At 40.9% G+C, this 20,626-nt stretch overlaps 1 protein-coding gene across 1 annotated transcript in view; it reads left to right on the forward strand.

Moving 5' to 3' along the window:
* The window catches only part of eif3ea (eukaryotic translation initiation factor 3, subunit E, a), a 34,316-nt gene that overhangs the window by 12,657 nt on the left and 1,033 nt on the right, over positions 1-20,626 (forward strand). The window contains exons 6-12 of the mRNA XM_036587832.1: positions 2,180-2,305; positions 2,867-2,991; positions 5,908-6,034; positions 7,738-7,839; positions 12,615-12,724; positions 19,296-19,398; positions 19,909-20,040. Of these exons, the coding sequence (XP_036443725.1) occupies positions 2,180-2,305; positions 2,867-2,991; positions 5,908-6,034; positions 7,738-7,839; positions 12,615-12,724; positions 19,296-19,398; positions 19,909-20,040 (825 nt within the window). The remainder of the gene's footprint in view (positions 1-2,179; positions 2,306-2,866; positions 2,992-5,907; positions 6,035-7,737; positions 7,840-12,614; positions 12,725-19,295; positions 19,399-19,908; positions 20,041-20,626) is intronic.

Consider the following 20,626-nt stretch of genomic DNA (forward strand, 5'->3'; position numbering starts at 1 on the left):
CCAGGAAAAAAAAAGGGAAAAAAACAAACACTTTTAGTAATGAAACAGTGACCTTTATATTGGCAACACAGCAACCCCCAACCCACCCTCCCACTGTCTTATGAGTTTTCCTCTTTGAAAGTCATTTAGACCTGTCCATTTTTTCCTGTGACTGTCTAGATGTTTAACTTGGTGTGTTTCTCTACAATGCACATAATCTGTGGAATTTCCTCCTCTCCCCATAAGTCAGTTTGCACATTAGTAAGTTTCTTCCTGTTTCCCCTTGTTAATAGGCCTGAAAATGTAAGTGTTTATTTATTATGTTGGGTCATTCAAGCTGAGACCTTAGCACCTTAGTTTATTGGTGTGCTGTTGCTGGGTTGATGGTGCTCATTTGGCCATGCTGTGTTGAGATGGAGGTAGGGGTGACTTAATATCTGAAGGCAGTTTAGGTCTTTGTGAACCTGCACAAGACACCTGCCTTGACTTCCAGCTTGAGTCATTGTCTCCCTGAAGTGTATTGTTATCATAGCTTCCTGTACTGCGCCCCCCTCTCCAGAAGCCCATGGCTGCAGCCCAGTGCCCAGCCTCCTGGCAGCACGGCATGCCTGCAGCTGATTATCTGCTACCTTTTGTTTATTTTTGCCTGTTTTGACATAATTAATAACAGGAGCTTTCGTTCTTTTGAAGTTGATTGTGTCCACAGAGATGAGCCTTGTTAACTAGAGGTCATATTTCAGTGGCTTGGGCAAATGTCTGTAAAGGGGTTTATAATGTAATTCAACAGGAAGTTTTTACTTTGTGTTAAATGGTTAGGCTATTATCAGAGTGATCAGTGATCCTTTTTATTGTCTTTGTTTCTATTGAATTTTATGTTTATCAAAACTTTGCCATCAAAGGCTAGTCTGTAAACGAGACATTACAATTTCAGATCTTCTTGTTGTTGCAGTTAAAGGCTCTGGGAAGAATAGCTTTGGCCCAGTTGGAAAGAACATATGAGTGAATATATGAGTTGTGATTTGGCCAGTGAAGTGCTTCTGACTCGCTTGCTGATTGACCCTGTAATTGCCTAGAACCCATCCACGCCTGATGAATTTTTCAGCTGAATGTGAATCATGACAGAACAGCAGCACCCCTGACTGTCTGCACTTCTCTAGGAACAGCTACTTTGATTAGACTCCCACTGTTCCTGCTTGTCCCTGTTACAGAGCTGATCAAAGCGTCTTGCACGTGTTTAGGCCAGCACTAGCAGTAGCAGCACACTTCATTAAAAAGCCTCAGTGAAGTCACTGCTCTGAGGTCAGTGCAAGGCCACAATGCTTTGGGGAGCTTTAGCCCCAAGTATGGCTCTGCACTCGGGATATCTGAACGTGCAATGTGTTTGTGGGCCGTTATAGACATTGATTTATATTGTTTTGATGTCCGTTTCTGGGCTCCCTTGATGCTTAAACTGTAGACTGTGGAAACAGATTAGGACCCAGCTTCCCAAAAACAGTAGTTTTAACATTATCTCAACTTTTAATGGTTCAAAGCGATGCGATACTCGGTTTCTTGCTGTATGCTTTGTAGTCTAGTGCTTTTCAGAAATGTTTCTTTAGGGTGATGTGCCCTTCTGGTGAACCCCCTGAACTTCCTTGTGATCTTTTAATCTGACTAACTGAATATTTCCTTTGACATAGGTAGTGTTTGTCCCTAAGCTTAGTTAGAGCGCACTTGTTTAACAAATGTTATTATGCTGCAGATGAGTTGGTCCTTTCTTTAAGACCTTATCTGTTTAACCTTGTGCAGGAGAGCCTGTTTTGAGTGAACCCCACTGAGTGTGAGGCCAGTTGGATTTCATCTGTAGAACTTTTGAATAGGGAAGACTTTTAATTTAATCAATTTAATCAATTTGTGCAACCAGTTAAAAACATTGTTTGAATTTTATTTTCAGTAAACTACTGTTCTAAACTGTACACAGAGTGTAGCAAATGAGGTTTTCTAAAAAAGCTAAACCGTTTTTCATGATCCACAGCTACAGACTTAAATGTTTCTGCCCTTTCCTGACTGCTGGCCTTCTGCTCTTGAATTAGGAATGTAACCCCATTTACTCCAGGGGTGCTGCAACATCTACTCACATGGCCCTGATTAATTAGTGCCTGCTCACCTAGAATAAATGGACATCTTGTTTTGTTGAGCCTTATAATGCTGTTTTTTGCAGGTTCCTGCGACGGATAGAAACGCACTGAACTCCCTGTGGGGCAAGCTGGCCTCTGAGATCCTGATGCAGAACTGGGAGGCTGCCATGGAGGACCTCACCCGCCTGAGGGAGACTATCGATAACAATGTAATGCCCCACCACTCAGAATTCAATACTGCACTTGGATTCCCTTACATAGGCTGTGATATTGACCGCTTCTTGTTTCAGCAAAGCACCATCACTACTGCTGGTGCTGCTGTTTCTATCTCTCCCTCACTCACTCCCTTCTTTATTTTGTTTTATTTACCCTTTTTTCCAGTTTTTTTTTCTTTTCTGTTTGTTGAAACTGAAGCCGATACTTAATTATGCAGTTGTGCTAATTGAATTAGAGTTTTAATTGAAAAGATGGATCAGGGAAAGTGGTGAGGGGTTTTGGCATGCAGAAAGTACCCTTTTTTATTTTCTGAACTCAAACATCTCTGTTGGACTTGGATTAGACTGAAATTATATGGCCAGCTGAAGCTGAGCCATTAACTTGAGGGAGTTCAATAGTTCAAGATGTGAATTGAAGAAACTCATCAAACCCAAACTTGCGAAGGACTCTCATCACTTCTCTCTTTATTTCTCAACTCTCTGTCCCTCTCTCTCTCTCTCTCTCTCTCTGTCTCTCTCACTCTCACTCTCACTCTCACTCTCATTTCTCCTCAGACGGTGAGCTCCCCTCTCCAGTCTCTTCAGCAGAGGACATGGCTGATCCATTGGTCTCTTTTCGTCTTTTTCAACCACCCCAAGGGCCGAGACAACATCATTGAGCTTTTCCTGTACCAGCCGCAGTAAGCACCTTCAGCAGCTGCACGTTTTTGTCTGGGATTTTATTTGGCTTTGGTTTTGTTCTAATAAAACCGGATGAGGTAGAATGATGTACCGGTCCAGGTTGGAAAGCCCACCGCAGTCCACAGATGAAACTGCTGATGTTGCGCTCACCAGTCCGGTGTTTCAGACCACTGCTTCAGACTCCCCCTGTGAACCCAGACGAGTGCAAACACACACACACACACACGACCCCAGGGGCCAAAGTGAAAACAAGTTGTCAGGTTTTGCTGATGAACACAGAGAATAATATGCTAGCTTAACAGAGAAGAGTTCTCGAGTCATTTTTACTGCATTCTTTATTATATACCTTAAGCTGTCATGATAGCAGAGAGACCCTGAAGTGTGAGTACATGTGTGCTCTGTTTTGTTTTTTTTTTTGTCTTTAGGTCATTTATATTGCAGTTAGGAAACTTAATCCTACTACATTAAATGAGTTCTACATTAAATGAGTTCATCTGTTTTAAGACTTAAATCAATTTTTCCCCCAGTGCAGTTTTGTGTGCTTGGCTGGAATTCTGTGCTTAACCTAAAGCACAACATCCCAGCACAGCATCCCACCACAACACCAAAGATTAGTCTTATCTTCTTTTTCCCCCGTTCTGATTCTTACCAGCATAGACGATTAAGGAAGGCCAGACCAGTAATTACTAATAGGTTCTTCGCCATAGTGGCTATAAGGGTAGACTGAGGTTGTTTGTTGTGCTGGAGCAGGCTGGAAACCTCGGTGAGGCTTGGCCCTTTTCTGCTGCTGGTGACCGCTTGCTTCCTTTGGGCCCGGGCCAGGGCCAGTGACCTGTGGCTGTAAGCCTGGGCTGGATGTTTGACCCGCTGGCTGAGCCCACAGCGTAGGCTACACCAAACCTTATCCGCTTACTGCAGTCCTAATCCAAGACTCTGAGACAGTTACTCAGCTGGCTTTACAGCAGCCCTTTGGACTTAGGTGCTCATTATACCCGTGGACTCATTATACTACAGTAAACTCCTTCAAATAGGTACTTCTAATTTGCGGTTGGTCTCTTCAAGTCAAAGATCTTTCCATGTTGGCCTCGTTTTTTATAGTTGTTTTCTAAACAGTAAGTTCTCTCGCCTTTTCTGCCTTTTGCTTTATTTTCAGAGCTGTGGCCTCCAAGAAAGATTAGACCAGATCCCATGAATCTGACCTAATGCACAATTTATTGCATTTGGATACATTACATATCATCAATTACCACAATAGAGTTATGTTCGTATTGATTGATTGATTGTTTAATTTGAAGAAGAGCATTATTTATCCTGAAAGATTGCTTTGACCTTGAATGATAAATCTTATTTTTGTTTGTATTTTTTTTTAACCAATCATTTGGTTGTTATTATTAAGTTGTACTAATGTTTAAGCTGAGGTCAACTCGTTCAGTTCAGCTGGCCAGTGTTCAGAAGAGCTGTCTTCAAACTTAAGATGATGTTGATGATAGTCATGGTGTGTAGTGGAGAGACAAACAAAAACTGAAAGTTTTCATAGGGGGGGAATGATACAGAAGATTGGCTATCAGATTATACATTCCATCCAAGGGCAGTTGGAGCGAAATATTGTCATAAGATGACCTATGATGTAGGTGCAAACAGGAAAGATAATCCTGAAGTAATGCTATCCTGACCATCGCAGAGTGGATTCTGTGTTTCACTTGATTTACCTCTAATTCCAACCCCCCCACATGCATCATGAAATTGGAACTGCTTAGCCGTTTGCTCTCTGGCTGGGCGTCTGTCTCTGCCTCTTGTTCTCTGCCTCTGTGTTTAAATCTCAGACTAATTTTAGAGTTTTAAAAGATTTCCTGAGGAATGTTCTCAGTGGTCAGGACTTGGCTGAAACAATGAAATCGTATAGGCTACTAAATTGTATTTTGTAGCCTATTAAGCTGCTTCACAACACCAGAACCAGCCACTGGGCTGGTTAGATAATCTTGTCATTTTAATTAATTAATTATTTTTTTTTTTTGGGGGGGGTGTGAGTCCCAGATATGGCATCATGACTCATGTGAGCAGACTGGCCATTGGAGCACCCCCTGGAGAGAGAGTAGGTGTAAGTTAATCAGGAGCACAGCATGAAGTGTTGTGGTTTGCCACGGACTCAGACAACAACAAAGGGAGAAGAGAGAGAGCGTGCTATGCTAGCCAGGATCACACACTGCTGAAGCCCGCTGCTGTTTTTAGCCCCGACATCTGAAGTGCCACAGGGCCCCTTGTCCCTTTAATTGTTTCAACTAATTAAACCATCCGCTGGCCGTCCCCTCCCTTAGAACGACATGTGTTTCTCCATTCTGACCCAAAAGAGGGCTTCAGGGGTTGGCTGAGGCAGAGCAACTCAACTTCCTCTTTGAAATTTAATTTGATCCTTGTAGGAGGAGGAGGGGGCTGAGAGGGTCAAAGATGTTCGTTCAGATTGCAGGCACCGAGGCTGTCCATTGAATTGACTCGATATGTTAAGTGCACCTTAAATGGAGCTCTCAGGCTTATGACAAGGCATCTGTTGTATGCATGTTTTTTTTACTCTCTTATGAGAGAAAGCTGAAGTCTATCCCCAGGCTGCAGAGAAAGAACTTTGTCTTGGATTGTAATGGCAGCACTACTCAACGCTCAGTCTTGCGCTCAGCCTACAGCTAGTTGACCTGTGGCTGAAAAACAAGCCCCTCGTGGGTAGTATTTCAGCTACTGGCCAGGCCTGTGGCCAGTGATCCGTATCTAGACAGGGGTTTTCCTTCTCTTTCCTTCAGCAGTGGGACCCAGTGAACAGAGATGCTTTCACCATTACCTGCCTGTGTGTCCTGTCCCCCATTAACTGTAAAGGACAGCTGTCTCTCAAGTGTTTTACCCTCCTCTGTGTTTTATTTATTTTTTAGGTATCTCAATGCCATTCAGACCATGTGCCCTCATATTCTGCGCTACCTGACCACAGCTGTCATCACTAACAAGGATGTGCGCAAGCGCCGACAGGTCCTGAAGGATCTGGTCAAAGTCATCCAGCAGGTATTATGTTACGGCTTCTTGCTAATTAACTGATGCTTACCCAAGTTAAAATAATTGTTCACCATAAAAAAAATACACAGTTTGCTCCTTGTTGCAGGCATAGTCAGATAACCAAGACATGTCTGAAATGTTTGTTAGTTTAGCGCTAAATGTGCTTGTAGCTCTGGTGATTGACTCCATTTGGAGTAAGGGGGAAACTGTGTAAAACCGTTTCTTCCTTAGATTAGCTCCTGTACAAGATGGTTAGAACCTATATTAAGAAAAAAGAAAAACTGGAGAGACTTTCTTACTAGCACAAATACATATAGATACTATAATAACTGGTAGTATTTATTTATTCGGACATTTCAGTGTAAGCTACAGTACTGTGCAAAAGTCTTAGGCACCTAAGCACGTTATTTAAAACCATTTATCTTGGTAATTAGTGTGTTTTTGCTTGTAAGCACACCATACTTCATTATAATAGACCGAAATAAATGTAAATACAGTAAAAAGGTAACAAGAATTTCTTATTAGCAGTCAGTGACTAGTTTGGAGGAAAAAAAAGTTTTGTCCAAGGTTTCTCCCGGATCCTCCAAACATCCCGCAGATTTGTTATATCCCATCAGCAGCACACTTGATTTAACATAATGAAATACTGATTGACCAGGCATTGGGTGATAACCACAGGTAATACTTGGCTTCTTTGAGGAGAGGTTTGCAAATGGTTAAACAAACACAACGATATATGTAAAATCACTACTTACTGTATTTGTTTTGTGTATTCATTATAATATTAGTGTTTTTCTGAGTAAATAAGCTTAGTCTCAATAAATTGCTGTTTAATTCTAATTTCCTTAAGTGTCTCCAACTTTTGCACAGTACTGTGCATCATTGTCTAGATCACGTATCCCCAAGTGACCCCCTCCTGCTGGAATAGTTCTGAGAATACTGAGGAAGGCACTGCTGATCCAAGCTGCAGTTATCATTGCCAGCGTTCCCCTTTATAATAAATGATTTATATCCAGTCCATCCTGTAGCAGATAAACAAGACACTGGTTGCTGATGCTCTTAATTCAAGGTTTTTTCTTGAGTAGTAATGCATTCTTGTTTGATCTGAAAAAACCACCATCACTTAAGTACTCTCCAGCGGGGAATCGCTGACTGATGATGTGTATAAGCACGTGCTGGTTGAAAATAGAACTTCACTCACTGTGTTTCTGAGAGCTGAGAGTCTTTCCGGGTCCCTGCTCCAGTCCTGTGAGTCTTGAACCCATTAGGTTTGATGAATGGAGCTGGACGGTCTGATTGTAGTGTTTCAGTGTCTCATCATCCAACAACAGTAGCTTCTTCAGAGATCAATGGCACTGAAATCTAAATAAAAGCCATCTCCGCAGCCCCTGTGTAATCACTTAAACATGTGGCTCAATGCGGCCTCCTCACACTGCTCTCTGCACTCATGGTTTGTCAGGCATCCATGGTATTTATATCCTAGAGAAGACCCAAAACCTGTATCACGTATCCCAGTGTGGCTCATCTGCTAAAGACACTGGTCTGAACCTTTCATCTTACGAATGATTATAGATTTGGAAGAAAGGAATGTCACTCTAAAGACTGATGGTTATGAATAAACATGGTCAGATCTTTAATAATAAAACAACATTGTTATTTTCTTATTGTTAAAAGGGAAATGCAATAACCTGTTTTTTTTATATCCTTGTAAGGAGTCTTACACCTACAAAGACCCCATCACGGAATTTGTCGAGTGCCTGTATGTGAACTTTGACTTCGATGGTGCTCAGAAGAAGCTTAGAGAGTGTGAGTCGGTAAGTTTTATCTGCCCCTTTAGTATTTTGTTGTTATTGGCTTTTTATTTATTTATTGAATTGTTAAAAAAAACATTTACAAAGGCATCATAATTTTACAAAAGCCTGGCTGAGATAACAGATTCATTATACCTTGACACTATAGAACACTATGTTCTATAACTTTAACAGAATACACTTGGAGAAGTGCTGCTGTTGTTACACAGTTAAGCTCATCTAGCCTGACATTTCTGACCACAGAAAGCCTGCAACTTTTCAATTTACCTCCATGACTCCTCAATTTCCCTAATGAGGAGTTGTAATGAAACCACACGCGACCCAGACCTGCCATTGGTCTGAGGAGTCTCTGAACTTTCCCAAGTGGTGGTGAGCATCATTAGTGATGCTGTGTCATGAGCCACACTTGCCCACAGATGGCCTTCACTTTTGTCTCGGGCCTTGAAAGGGGTCTTGAAACCTTGGCCGCTTTCTGTGGGCGTCCGTGTCATGGGCTGGTGAGAGAGAATGCCTCTCGGAAAAGCCTCTGACTCACCGTCTGTCATGTTTTTATGATGCCCAGTAATCGTCCATCAGCCGTATGGTTAACAAGAAGCACTTCTGGGTTGTTGAGGTGGGCCCACGCACTGGAAAGAGCCTACTGTGGTTCAGACAGGCCAGGCATCTATTTTTTTACTCTGGTTTGTAATGGCCTTGTGTGATGGTCTGTGCATTAGATTTCACCCTGATTTGCTGTGTCATACACTAGTGTGTTTACTGTCAAAGCACTGACTCTGACTTCCAGCGCAATAATGCTTGAAAAAAGAGCAGTAATTTATGGTGTGCATATTGTGCAACATTTGTACAGCATTTCACTATATATCGCAAGACACTTCAACTCTTTCCAGTGAAATTTGGTAAGAGATGATATTTTCCCCCTCATATTTTGGTTTATCATAGTTAGTGTGCATGGAACATTGATTCTAAGTAATGGCTTTTGGCTAGTGTATTCCAGGGTCATGAACAAACCTGGCATGTTAACATTTCTGCCCTAAACCTGGAAAACATTACTTTTGGACATAAATTTGTTTTAAAAATGTGTTACACAATATTTATGGCCAAAACTAAAATAGCATTGTGAAGTCATCTTTGTGTGACTGAATCCTGGGTGAAGTAAACACAGTAGGTTTGTAGGCTTACAGTGATACTGATCAAATTACTTCAATACTATTGAGTATCAAAGACTTCCATGTCATTCAAGCGTCTTTGGGTCCTAGAAAAGCGCTATACAAATGTCATTTATTATTATTATTATAATTATTATTCTGTACCAAATTTCAATGCTGAAGTAGTCAGTCTTACCGGCGTCTTTTAGCAAATAAGCAATGCTTGTTTGAAATCTAGACTGGTGACTGGCTGTTGAAATTACAATCTGTATGCATGTTATTAACATCAGTGCTTGATTAGTCTGTAGTACATTTCAGTCTTTGTAAACATTACAAATGCACGTTTCAGTTCATTTTTATGTTCAAATATGTGTAAGAATGATCAGATATCCGGTTAACTAGAGGGAAGAAAAAAGAAACAACAAAAAGAAAACAAATACGAACCTCGGCTAAAATTAGTGTAGGGCCATAGCCTTACGCTTTGAGTCACTGGAGGTTAAAGTTTGAAAACTTGTTTTATTATTCAAAAATATTCATGGGAAATCTTAGAGGTTTTCATGTCTGATGAGTAATGGTGGCTGCCTCTTTAGAGGAGCTAATGAGCTAACACTAACCCTAGCACAGCGTTGGATGCTCATGTTCATCAGACGTGTTTCGTAGTATAAAAGTATCATAGGGCTGCAGCTAGCAGGGATATTCATGATTGATTATTTTGGTCATAATGGCTTCAGTTAAGTTCAGCCAGTAGCAACGCAAACACATTTTATATGGCAGTCCAAGCACTATTATGGAAGTAGTTTGATTGTACAAGAACTTTGTATTGCTATTCAAATTAGTTCTCCCCCCCCCATCCACATGAAAAAAAACTTTTAAAATCTCCATTCTGGAGAACGTTTTCAGAAACCTTGATTTTCAGTGACCAAAAACACAGTATTTACGTATCCACGTGGATAGACAAGCAAGTCTGTATGCATTAACAAACTAGCAGTGAATAATTTAGCTAGACGTTTTAGTTTAGGCATGTCAAACTGGTGACCTTCTGGGCCAGTGTGCTGCAGTGATTAGCGTTTACCCTTATTTAACGCTATGAATTCAGTTCATGAAGGCCTTGCTAATTAGCTGATGAGCCGATTCAGGTGTGTTTTATTGAGGCTGTGTGCTGAAATCTGCAGAGTTTTGGCCCGCAAGGACTAGAGTCTGACACATGGTTTAGACGAAAACTCAGCTCATCTCCTCAGCCAGTGTTTTTGTTAAATCAGTACAGAGTTTGCTGAAAAGCAGACACCATACTGTTGTTAACGTTTGACTACAGTTTTACTGTGGCTTCTCACCATGCTGAGCTTTTGTTATTTTCTGTCATGTGTTTTTTTGGATCTTCACTCCTGACAGTCACGCTGCACATAATTGACAACTCCTTGAAGTGTTAGCCTGTATAATGTCTCTATCTTTGTGTTGAAATGCAAAAAATACAACAATAGAGATTTCAATATCCGTATATCCATATAAGTACTCATGCACACGCCTAGTACATATACCCTCTTTCAGCACCTCACCCTTATTTCTAGTTCACGCCGCTTCCCAAAGAATTTGTCGGGAAAAAGTATCATTCAGGAAGTTATATCTAAGTACAGCCCTAGTGCAGTGGCCTGATAAACTTCGCTCAAGCATTCAAGCTGTTTTACTGACCTTTGCCTGCTCATTGAAAAATCAATTATGCTTACATGCAGACCTATTTTTTTTTTTCCTGTTTTTCATATCTTGTGATCTAAGTGATGCCTAGAGCACACTTAATCAGAGTCTCAACTAATTAGTGGCTGTTCACACAGTGCCTGGCCTGACTCTTCACTGTAGGGAAGAAAGAAAGACTGGCTCTAGAGGTCCAGTAGCCAGAGGGCTCTCCTACTCGGAGATCAGGCAGGTGTGCTAATTACCTCTGCTCTCAAAAGGCCTGTCCTCTTAGCATGCAGAGTGTAATGGAGATTTCCCTAATGATTTGATCATTTGGACCTGCATAGACATAAAAGGCTCAAATGTGGGGGATTTGAGTCTCATTTTCTTCCCTGATTCTTGACGATAAACGTTCGGAATGAAAAACATCTGGCCTGATCGAATGGGCTCCCTCACAGAAGTAAATGTTTATAAATCATGTCACCGGTTTAGTGAGGGTCTCATTTCATTGTTAAGTTAGGCTGTTCTTTTTTTTTTCTTGGATGAAGTAGTTTTCAAACTTATTTTAAGCTCAGTAGCACAGAAGCACTGAATGGACAATGCTTTGCAAAATTGGTTAAGAAAAGACAGAGAATATGTCAAACAGCCCAGAGCCATTCTTGTTGTACTCAAAGCTAGCATACTGTGTTCAGTGTTTGATCATGCTGAACACACATGCAAACTTGCATTGCCAGGTCTAGTGCGTTAGGCTTCTCAGAACAGACACTGCCTTATATAGGAGCGTTTTTAATCTTACAAGGTTTTAAGGAAAAGTTGAGTTTCAGATCCCTCAAGGGTGAACTTAAAAGGACATTTTGTGCCCTTGTGAAAACCGTTTGAGAGCCTTCTTTCTTGAAAAACACAGATGACAGTAATTATGGCAGTTAAGTAAAGTGGGGTTTTTGTTTTCAGGTTAAGATAAGCGTTGTCATTGGTAAAATGTGCGCTTGCTGATAGGGTCATGTAGTTGGGATTTCTTCAAGCAGAACAGCCGAGATAGTAGCAAATAGAGCCTAAGCAAACAGAGCAGGGCCTATGAGTGAACAGACGTGCTGAAGATGGAGGACAAGGACTGCACATGAACGATGCAGTGACAGCAGGAGTTCACATGTCTTTACTACTGTGGAATGCACTGCACTCCAGTGTCTGACTGCTCCATTCAAGAGGAGTTCCACTGAACACAAAATATCACTCAGTCATAAAATAAGAGAGTAAGGCTGATGCAGGAGCGTGGAGGGGACAACTACGAGTGTATGTTGATCAGAGCCCAGCTGCCATCTGCGTCTGGGGCTGTTATTAGACGGGAGAAGCTCTGTGTGAACGCAGTGGCAGTGTAAATTGGTTCCACTGTGCAACTTGATGGACCCTGCGGCAGTGGGCAAGATGAGCGGCGATAAGTCAAAGCCACTGCGGTGGATTGGGTGGCTGGCTCTGTTCCTACTTCGTTTTATGTGGCTACTGTGGAATTCCAAGATTTGTGGTTGATTTGGAGTGCTGAGAATGGCCCCAAATCATCCCCCCCAACCTTCCAAATAGGGGTTTTCTCTTTTATGACAGTTGCCAAAGTAAACTGCTTAGGAGTGTTGAAGTTTAATGTGGACGTGTTAAAAGCAGCCCCCCCTATCTCTAATTTTGTTTCATAATACTCATTTTCATTCTTTATGTTTTAATTCTACCTTAACCTGGCACACGTTCTGGCAATTTGGGTTTTCCCACTTTTCAACCTGTTGCTGTTACAGTGTCCCAGGACAAAAGGAACGGTTTTGATTTCTGTAATGAGTTTCTATAAACTGCCCGCTCTGCTCTTTGTCCTCATTTAACTGTAAGCATTCCTCTGCCCCACAGAAGGCTTGGAAAGAGCTGTTTTTCTCTCACTTCTTAAACATTTAACAGCATATTTAATCCAAATATTTTAATCTCCTGAAGGTGCTGGTGAATGATTTCTTCTTGGTGGCATGTCTTGAGGACTTCATTGAAAATGCTCGCCTGTTCATCTTTGAGACGTTCTGCAGAATTCACCAGTGTATCAGCATAAGGTAAGAAATTGTACATGCAATTCATGGTTTGACCTAGACCGACAGTGGTTCACGGTTTGACGACATGAGGTGTGATCCTTCCAACCAAATATAAACTTAATATTAACTTAATATAAATTTGCACTGGGCAATTAGGCCAATAGGTCTTAAGGCCAGAATTAGGAATCTGTGGCCAGAATTATAGAAACATGTTTATTTTAGAGTTGTTTTATATTAAATTAACAAACATGCCGAATTCTGCTAAAATCTGATTTAATTGCTGTTAGTCCTGTTTCTGATCAAACAGACTCTGGGTCTTGCACGGAAGGGTGAAAAGTAGTAGTTTTGTTAATAATGGTGGACATTTGTGAATGTGCACACAGGCTCTGCATTTTTAGTTGCTTAAATGTAAAATGCTGTAGCTAGGGGCACCAAGCTATAGACAGTGAGGACCCCTGCCTCCAGCTCTCAACTCTGGCTGTGCGTAGTAGCATATAAATGTCAGATTTTTAGGACATAGATTACGACTAGTCTGTTGGTCTTAGTCTGGCCGAAGTTTAGATCAACAACGTTTAGTGTTATAAGAATATTTTCTGAAGTAATTATATACAGCTTGTAGTGTAGAGAAAAAAAGTAGCAGGTCTCCAAATGTGTCCACAATGTGGGATTGCTTCCTGCTTCCTCAATGCTCCCACTCCACTTGCATCCCTTTTTATTACCCAGCGCACTGGAGGAAGTATGTCCAGAGACCGGCTGCCAGCACCTAAACCTCACACGCTCACACACACGCAGAACCAGGCATCGCAGACACATCTACTCATCTGTTTTGAAGCAGTTCTAAAGCTTTAGGAGGCTTTGCAAAACACCAAGACCTCTCCATTTAGTGGATACTTCAGTAGCTCTCTCTCTTTCTCGCTCTCACTCTCTCATCACATTCTCATAAACCTGCTGCTTAGAGCTGAGCACTGACAATGTTAAAATATTTGTATACAGGGTGAAGTAGGACTGGGCAATTTATTAATTAAAAAAAAACAAAAAAAAACAACAACATTCAGAACCTCTAACCGACATAATCTTGCCCATGACGGCTGCTTATTTATTGCTTTTTACATTAAAACTAAAATTTGACCTTTTTCATAAGACGTTTTCATTTCAAGCGATGTGTGTTTTGATTTCAATTGTTTGAAGTGAATAAATAAGCATAAATACACTCTTAAAAAATGGTGCTTCAAAGGTTCTAAAGAAAATGGTTCTATACAGAGCTGTGAACACTCAAAGAACCCTTTGAATGATTAAAGGTGTTCTTTGCAGCATGAAGGGGTTCTTCAGATTGATGGAGAATGATACACGGTTCTATATAGAACCTTTTTGAAAAGGGCTCTATATAACACCCAAAAGGGTTCTTCTATTGTTATAGCGTTAAGCTTGTAACAATATAAGAACCCTTTTGGGTGCTATAGAGAACCCTTTTCAAAAAGGTTCTATGTAGAACCGTGTATAGCACATTCGTGCACATGTTCCATCAATCCAAAGAACCCTTTCATGATGCAAAGAACCCTTTAATCATGCAAAGGGTTATTTGAGTGTTCATGGTTCTATATAGAACCATTTTCTTTACCAAAAAACCCTTGAAGCACCATCTTTTTTAAGAATGTAGTTTATCTGTGCCTTTTCTTTCACTTATTTTAAGATCACCAAGATATGCACTCTACCATTAGAAAAAAAATGTCCCAGCTTTAACAGTTTAGGGAAAAAAACAAAACAAAAAAATTATTCATTAATCGTAATCGAGGTGAAATGTTTAATTCATCAGTAAATAGATCAAACTCCAAACTGGAAGGTGATTGCTTTTCATGCTTCTCATTGACATATGTTTTGTAGACTGTTCACAAACCACCCATCCTGCATTTAGTTGAGTGTGGCAGGTGTTTTATTGCCACTTTACTCTAGTTACTCTATTTTATTGCCCTTTTTATGGTATATACAGAGCATTGTAGGTTTCCAGAGAAGACACGTGATGGTTTGAATCCCTAGGTTTTTCCATTGGTGGAAAAGAGGCCGTTGGAATGAGAGGGAGGTTTGGGCGGGTGTCATTGGTTTCCCTAAGCCTGGTTCTTATTAGTGCTCTAGTGACGGAGTACAGAACAGGGAGGCAGCGCTGCACTCCTGACTGTTTAATGAGCTTTGCATAACTAGTAGTCTCTGAGCATCTGTCCAGCATTTTTTTTCCCTCCATGTATGGAGCAGGAAATACTTGACAGTGGCTGTGGCTAACAGGTTGAATCTACCTCGGGGGATTTATGACATCCTCTAAAATCCAGCAGGAGCCACATACATGTGTGCATGTGCATATTGCTGTCACCTGCAATATACACATTTGTGATAAATGAACAAACTTAAACTGATAATTGTAGGCTTAGAAAGAACCTTTGGGGGTGAAATATACACTCTAAAAATCGTCCTTCAAAGGATCTTCGGTAAAGAAAATGGTTATATATGGCATCTTGCATCATAAATCAGTTAATGATTAAACTGATTTTAGTACATTATTTCATATCACTTAGGACAACCTTAATGCCCACTATATTTTGTGGAGGTTGTATAAGCTTGAGTGCAGTTTTTAGTTGAGTTGAAGCAATCAGACATTGTTCAAACCTTAAGTTGCTGATAGTCTGGAGTTGATTAGGAGTCCTGACTCTTTTTGGCAGCTTTGTTCCAGGAGGATCCATTTATCTTTTAAAGACCGCAAAGGTTGGTGGTAAAGCTCAGCTAGAAGTAGGAAGTGCAACTGTTTATCATTTATTATCCACACTGTTTATGTACTGGGAGTCATGTCAGGGTTTTTGTGTGCCTTGACTTGGAAGAATGGAGAATAGGAGATTTTCTATTTTTGCTTTACGACTGTGTTGCTATTAGAGTATTACCCAGAAGCTCTCTTCTCCCAAGCATGGATTCACATCAATCAGAGGCTTGTGTTATAATGAGGACATTTTTACAGCTGATGGCCATGACCATTTATCAGGCATTTAGCATGTTTCCACCCTCAGCAGATGCTAGTAGAAGAACAGAATAGAACTAAATATAATTGAGTAAATTATGCAAACAGGCCAGGTAGATGTGATACCATTATTAGAGTTAAAAACAATTGCAGCCACATATCTTTCTGTTGAGTTATGAAATCTCCACAGTTTAAATTCGATAGGCTAGTTGTTGTTTTTTTTTTTCCCCCCCATCCACATTTGCTCTGTACCCCATTTCAAACTAATAAAATTAGTGGACATAAGGGCTTTTTCTTGGCAGTGTGATCATTGGTGTGGAGTAGCATCTTCCCAAACAAATATTCTGGTTATGGGAATTGGCTGGGAATTTTGTTGCATTATCTCTACAATCTTGTCAGCTTCTTGCTTTAAAAAAAACACTAATAGTTTGAAAACCCAGCATTTCAATGTAAAAAGAGGATCTTTCTGCATTACAACTGAGTCATTAAAACAACCACACAGTCATTTTGGTTTTATCGAAAAAAGAAGGAAAAATCAATTTTGCCCTAAGCTCTCGGGGGTCTCTCCAAATGGCCTGGAATCTCTTAATGCCTTCATATGGAAGTGTTTAACAATGAATTTGTTAAATCCCACTATGGTAAAAAGGGGGCACTTCTGTGGAGTACACTGCTCTCCCTGGACCCAGTTTGTCCCAGCTTTCATGCCTGACCTCCCAGCTAAGTGTGAGGCTCCTGGAGTGAAACCGGTCGCCCCAGTCCCACCAGATTACGAACAGAATTGGATAAATCAACGGTGAGGAGCCAGTGCATGTAAGGGGTCGAAGTGAAAATGATCCCCACCACCCACCCCTCCCCTGAGGGCTTGGAGCTGCGTAAAATGAGACTTCTGCAGAAGAAAGCAGCTGGGCCTTACCAGCTAGTTTGGGCAGTAAGCGTTGAAGGGTCCGTCTTCTCCTTACTTCCTGTTTTTCAAATAACTTTCTACCTCATCTGTTTTTGCAATATGCACTAGAAATATGTATAATACTATTAAGCAGAATCAGGCCTTATAACGCTGTTTTGGTTTGTTCCCCTGCTTTAAATTAGTGTACGCAGGCTCTTGTGGTAGGTAGAAGCGGAGCTTGACCTGGATCACTGGGTTGAGCGTGTATGAGGGTTGTTGGGTCAGTTCCCTTCAGGAGAAACACAGGAGTGTTTATTTTGATTCAATCTATGATTGTGACTTCACTGATCAAATAGCTGACAGAAGAGTTTGCTTCTTTCTGCCATAATCAGCAATCTCTGAAGTTAATTTGAGTACACCTTTGATGCTAACCATTATTCATCTGAGAAGGTCCAGAGCTTAGCTCTGCTTCCTTTTAATAGAAGTACAGCACTAGTGAGAGATGTTCTGAATGACCCATTGTTCTAATTGGTTTCCTGTGCCTTTTTGGTTGTAATTGGTAATCAGTCCACAACGTGCTTTGCCATGTTTTTCATAGCTGTACGAGAGCATGGCTTTCTTGTTTCCTCTCCAACCTCTGGAGTCGACAAGCATTCCTGTCTCCAATATCAGTAGGGTCCTTGCTTGATTTCAGACATGTGTTAACCATCACAACCTTAGCCCTTGTGATTTGACAACTGGCACTTTTGGTGGTGGTTAGATCTTAAATAATGAGCTCTATGGGCAGTCTACCTTGTCATGTGTCATTTTCTACAGGAAAATTGAAGCAGGAGTAAAGGATATCAGCTGTCAGTTTTGCTAGGCTCAGTCAATGCTAAATGGTATCTTTATACTAAGTAAGTATCTAAGTAAGGTTTGCATATGTGTAGTTCTTACATATTTATACGTTTGATGTTATGAGAGGTTTTTGGTAGATCATTTTATTGTAAGGTTACTTGCTGTGAATTTATTTTTTATGAATGATGGGTTCATTAAACAGTCCAAAGATAAAGTAATGCTTGGTAAATATAAAATATAAAGTCTGGTGTGGCAGTTTTAATGGAAAGCTTAAAAAAAAACAAAAATATTAGCATTGTGTTTGTTGGAAGTGTGAGAATATAGAATCTGTTTCTTGTAGTAGGAAAGACAAAGTTTGTAGTAGATGGCTAAGGCAAGGGCAGAAGGGATCTGAACTTCTGAAAAAGCTACAGTGGGTGGCCAGAAGCAGTAAAAAGTCTATTGATTAAAGAACAACAGACCCTCTCCCTTCTTTTCTTTGGTGATATATCTGTGTTCTGGCCTCAAAGGCTTTGAGCTGAACCTAAGCCTTTTATTTAGGGACTGTTGCAGGCCCCTACCCGACATACCAGAGAAGTGAGCGAGTGGTCAGTACCTTAAAGAGGACCTGATGAATCAAGGGCCAGTGTAGCAACCCATCTCTAATGGACTTATTCTCTCAACTCACTTCATCTCGTCCCCACTTCTGGAAGGACGTTTTCATTTGTCTGTCATCATTACCTCGACCTTACTCCATCTCCTCACAATGATGTAATTGTATTCCTTTTTTATGGGCTTCTTAGTCCTGGTGTGAATGATCATTATAGCCTTGCTTACATAATGAAAGGCATTTGTCACTCTGGAATACTGCTTCAAATGCTGGGGTTTGACAGCAAATTCACTGTCCTTCAGCACTTAAGATTAGATCAGGTCTATATAATGCTCTTGCCTGCATTTATGTGTAAGTGTATTTAGAAGACATGCAGAACTGTGCAAAAATCAGAGACCACCCTTTATTTATTTGATTCATAGTCAAAGCGGCTATTAAATACGTTATTCATTTTTTTAGCACCAGGAAAAAAGACAAACGTATTTTCTCATAAAGGAAAATTACACAGAACTCTCAGCACTAAATACAGCAACTAAATTTATTGTCAAATTTTTCATCGTGTACACCACAGCTTCAATTCTTTTCAGGAGACTTGTTTCAGTTTTTACCATAATCTACAGGAATATGTCTTGCTTATTAAACTCCTCCAAAGTTCAGTCTTAGATGTTCTTTGCATTTTCTGCCTTTCACTATCCAAGTAATCCAATTGATAAAAGAACACATTCAATGATGTTGAAGTCTGGACTCTGGGGTGGTTAGTCTATTGTTTTGAGAACACCAGCTTCTTTGTTTCAGTTGCAAATTTTCATCTTTTGATCTGTTTTCTTTTCTCAGTAACAGCTTTTTGACAGCTACACATCTTTTCAGATCCAAAGCATTCAGTTGTCTTTTCACAGTGGCAGTGGAAGAATGAGCAGAAACACCTGTGGATTTTTTTTCAGATTTGAAGCAGGAGTAGAGCTTAGTTCTCTCAAAGATGAAAGCTTTAAGTACTGTTTGTCTGATGGTGAACTGCAGTTTTGGAAACTCCTAATTTTTTCCTGCTTTCCTTTGACTTCCTCCTTTCTTATACAAGTGGATTATCTTGTATCTAATATCTTCAGAAATATTTCCTGAAAAATGAATAACTTGTTCTTAATGGCCATGTTTACTGGAAATTAAATAAATAAAGAGTGGTCTTTGACTTTCGGCACAGTACTGTAGTTATGCAGCATTTGTTGTAGAGTTGTATGTAGTCTGCCCCCCCAGCCCTCATTTGTCCTGATGGCCCTCTGTTTGTCTGCAGCATGCTGGCGGACAAGCTGAATATGACTCCTGAGGAGGCAGAAAGATGGATCGTCAACCTCATTCGCAATGCCAGGCTGGATGCTAAAATCGACTCCAAGCTGGTAAGAGAACAGCCGCTCTGCTCATATTTGTTTACTCTGTATCATGTTCTCTTGAGTGTCCTACTGCCCAGCTCAGTGTTTCTCTGTCCTCTCTAGTCTTACTAATTCTCTTTCAAACTTATATACTGATAGTCAAGTTCCCATTTTTGTGTAATTTGTCTACAGCTTTTATATAGCACTGACATAATCAATCAAGTGATAATTTTGGTCCTATGCCTCAATGAAAGGTCCCACCCCAGACATACTCCTCCACTGAGGCTGGAAAACGGTATTATTACATTCTTTCTTCAGCACTCAATGTCATAACAAACCCACCAAGGAGCAGGCCCCTCTGTAATCTCCCAAATCACACAGCCTTATAATGGCATGGCCTAGAATTAGACCCAGTGTTTGGAGCTCAGAGAGGCTGTGGCAAGATGGAGGCTAGTCATAAAGGTGTGTCTGGGGGAACTGAAAAGGATCTGTGTTTTCTGTTTGTGAAGTACTGAGCTAGTATTCTACTTTTGGCAGGGTCATGTGGTGATGGGCAACAACGCCGTGTCGCCTTATCAGCAAGTGATCGAGAAGACCAAGAGCTTGTCTTTCCGCAGCCAAATGCTGGCCATGAACATTGAGAAGAAGAGCCACAGCAACAGGAATGAGGTCAGAGCATCTCTGTCTTTCCCACACACACACCCTCCATCCAGCTTTTATCTGATCTCATCTCTTGCTGTTTAACTTGAGCCCTGTAGTTTACACACGCGAGCGATCTGTCCAGAGAACAGAGCCTAAAGAATGTTGAACAGCCATCAGCCCAGAGCTATCTTTACACGGTATCAACCAGTAAGAGCAAGTTTAACAGAGTGAGTGCTTTCATCATGCCATTCCTCTTCAAAGCACTAATGACAAGGTAGATGGCAGCACAGCCGTAAAGAAGAGGGCCTGGGTCCAGTGACTCAGCTCAGAGTAAATAATGCACACGCTCGCAAACATCAGTTTCTGTGAACTTAACTCGGACCTGGAGTTCCCTACACTTAGGAATCACCACAGATGTTTTGCTTGGGGTCCAGTCACTCACTGTTTGATCTTTGTGTGTATGCGTGCTTGGGTACGAGTGTGTGTTGGGTATGTTGATTGGCCCACCAAGACCCAAAACGCATGTGCTTTCCCAGTCCCTTCCCAGAGGCTCCGCTTCATGAACTCTGGAAAGCATACTCCCTTTTAAAATAGAGTATGTAAGAAAATAAGA

Source organism: Colossoma macropomum, unplaced genomic scaffold (genome assembly GCF_904425465.1).
Source record: "Colossoma macropomum unplaced genomic scaffold, Colossoma_macropomum, whole genome shotgun sequence".
In the NCBI taxonomy this organism is placed as follows: domain Eukaryota; kingdom Metazoa; phylum Chordata; class Actinopteri; order Characiformes; family Serrasalmidae; genus Colossoma; species Colossoma macropomum.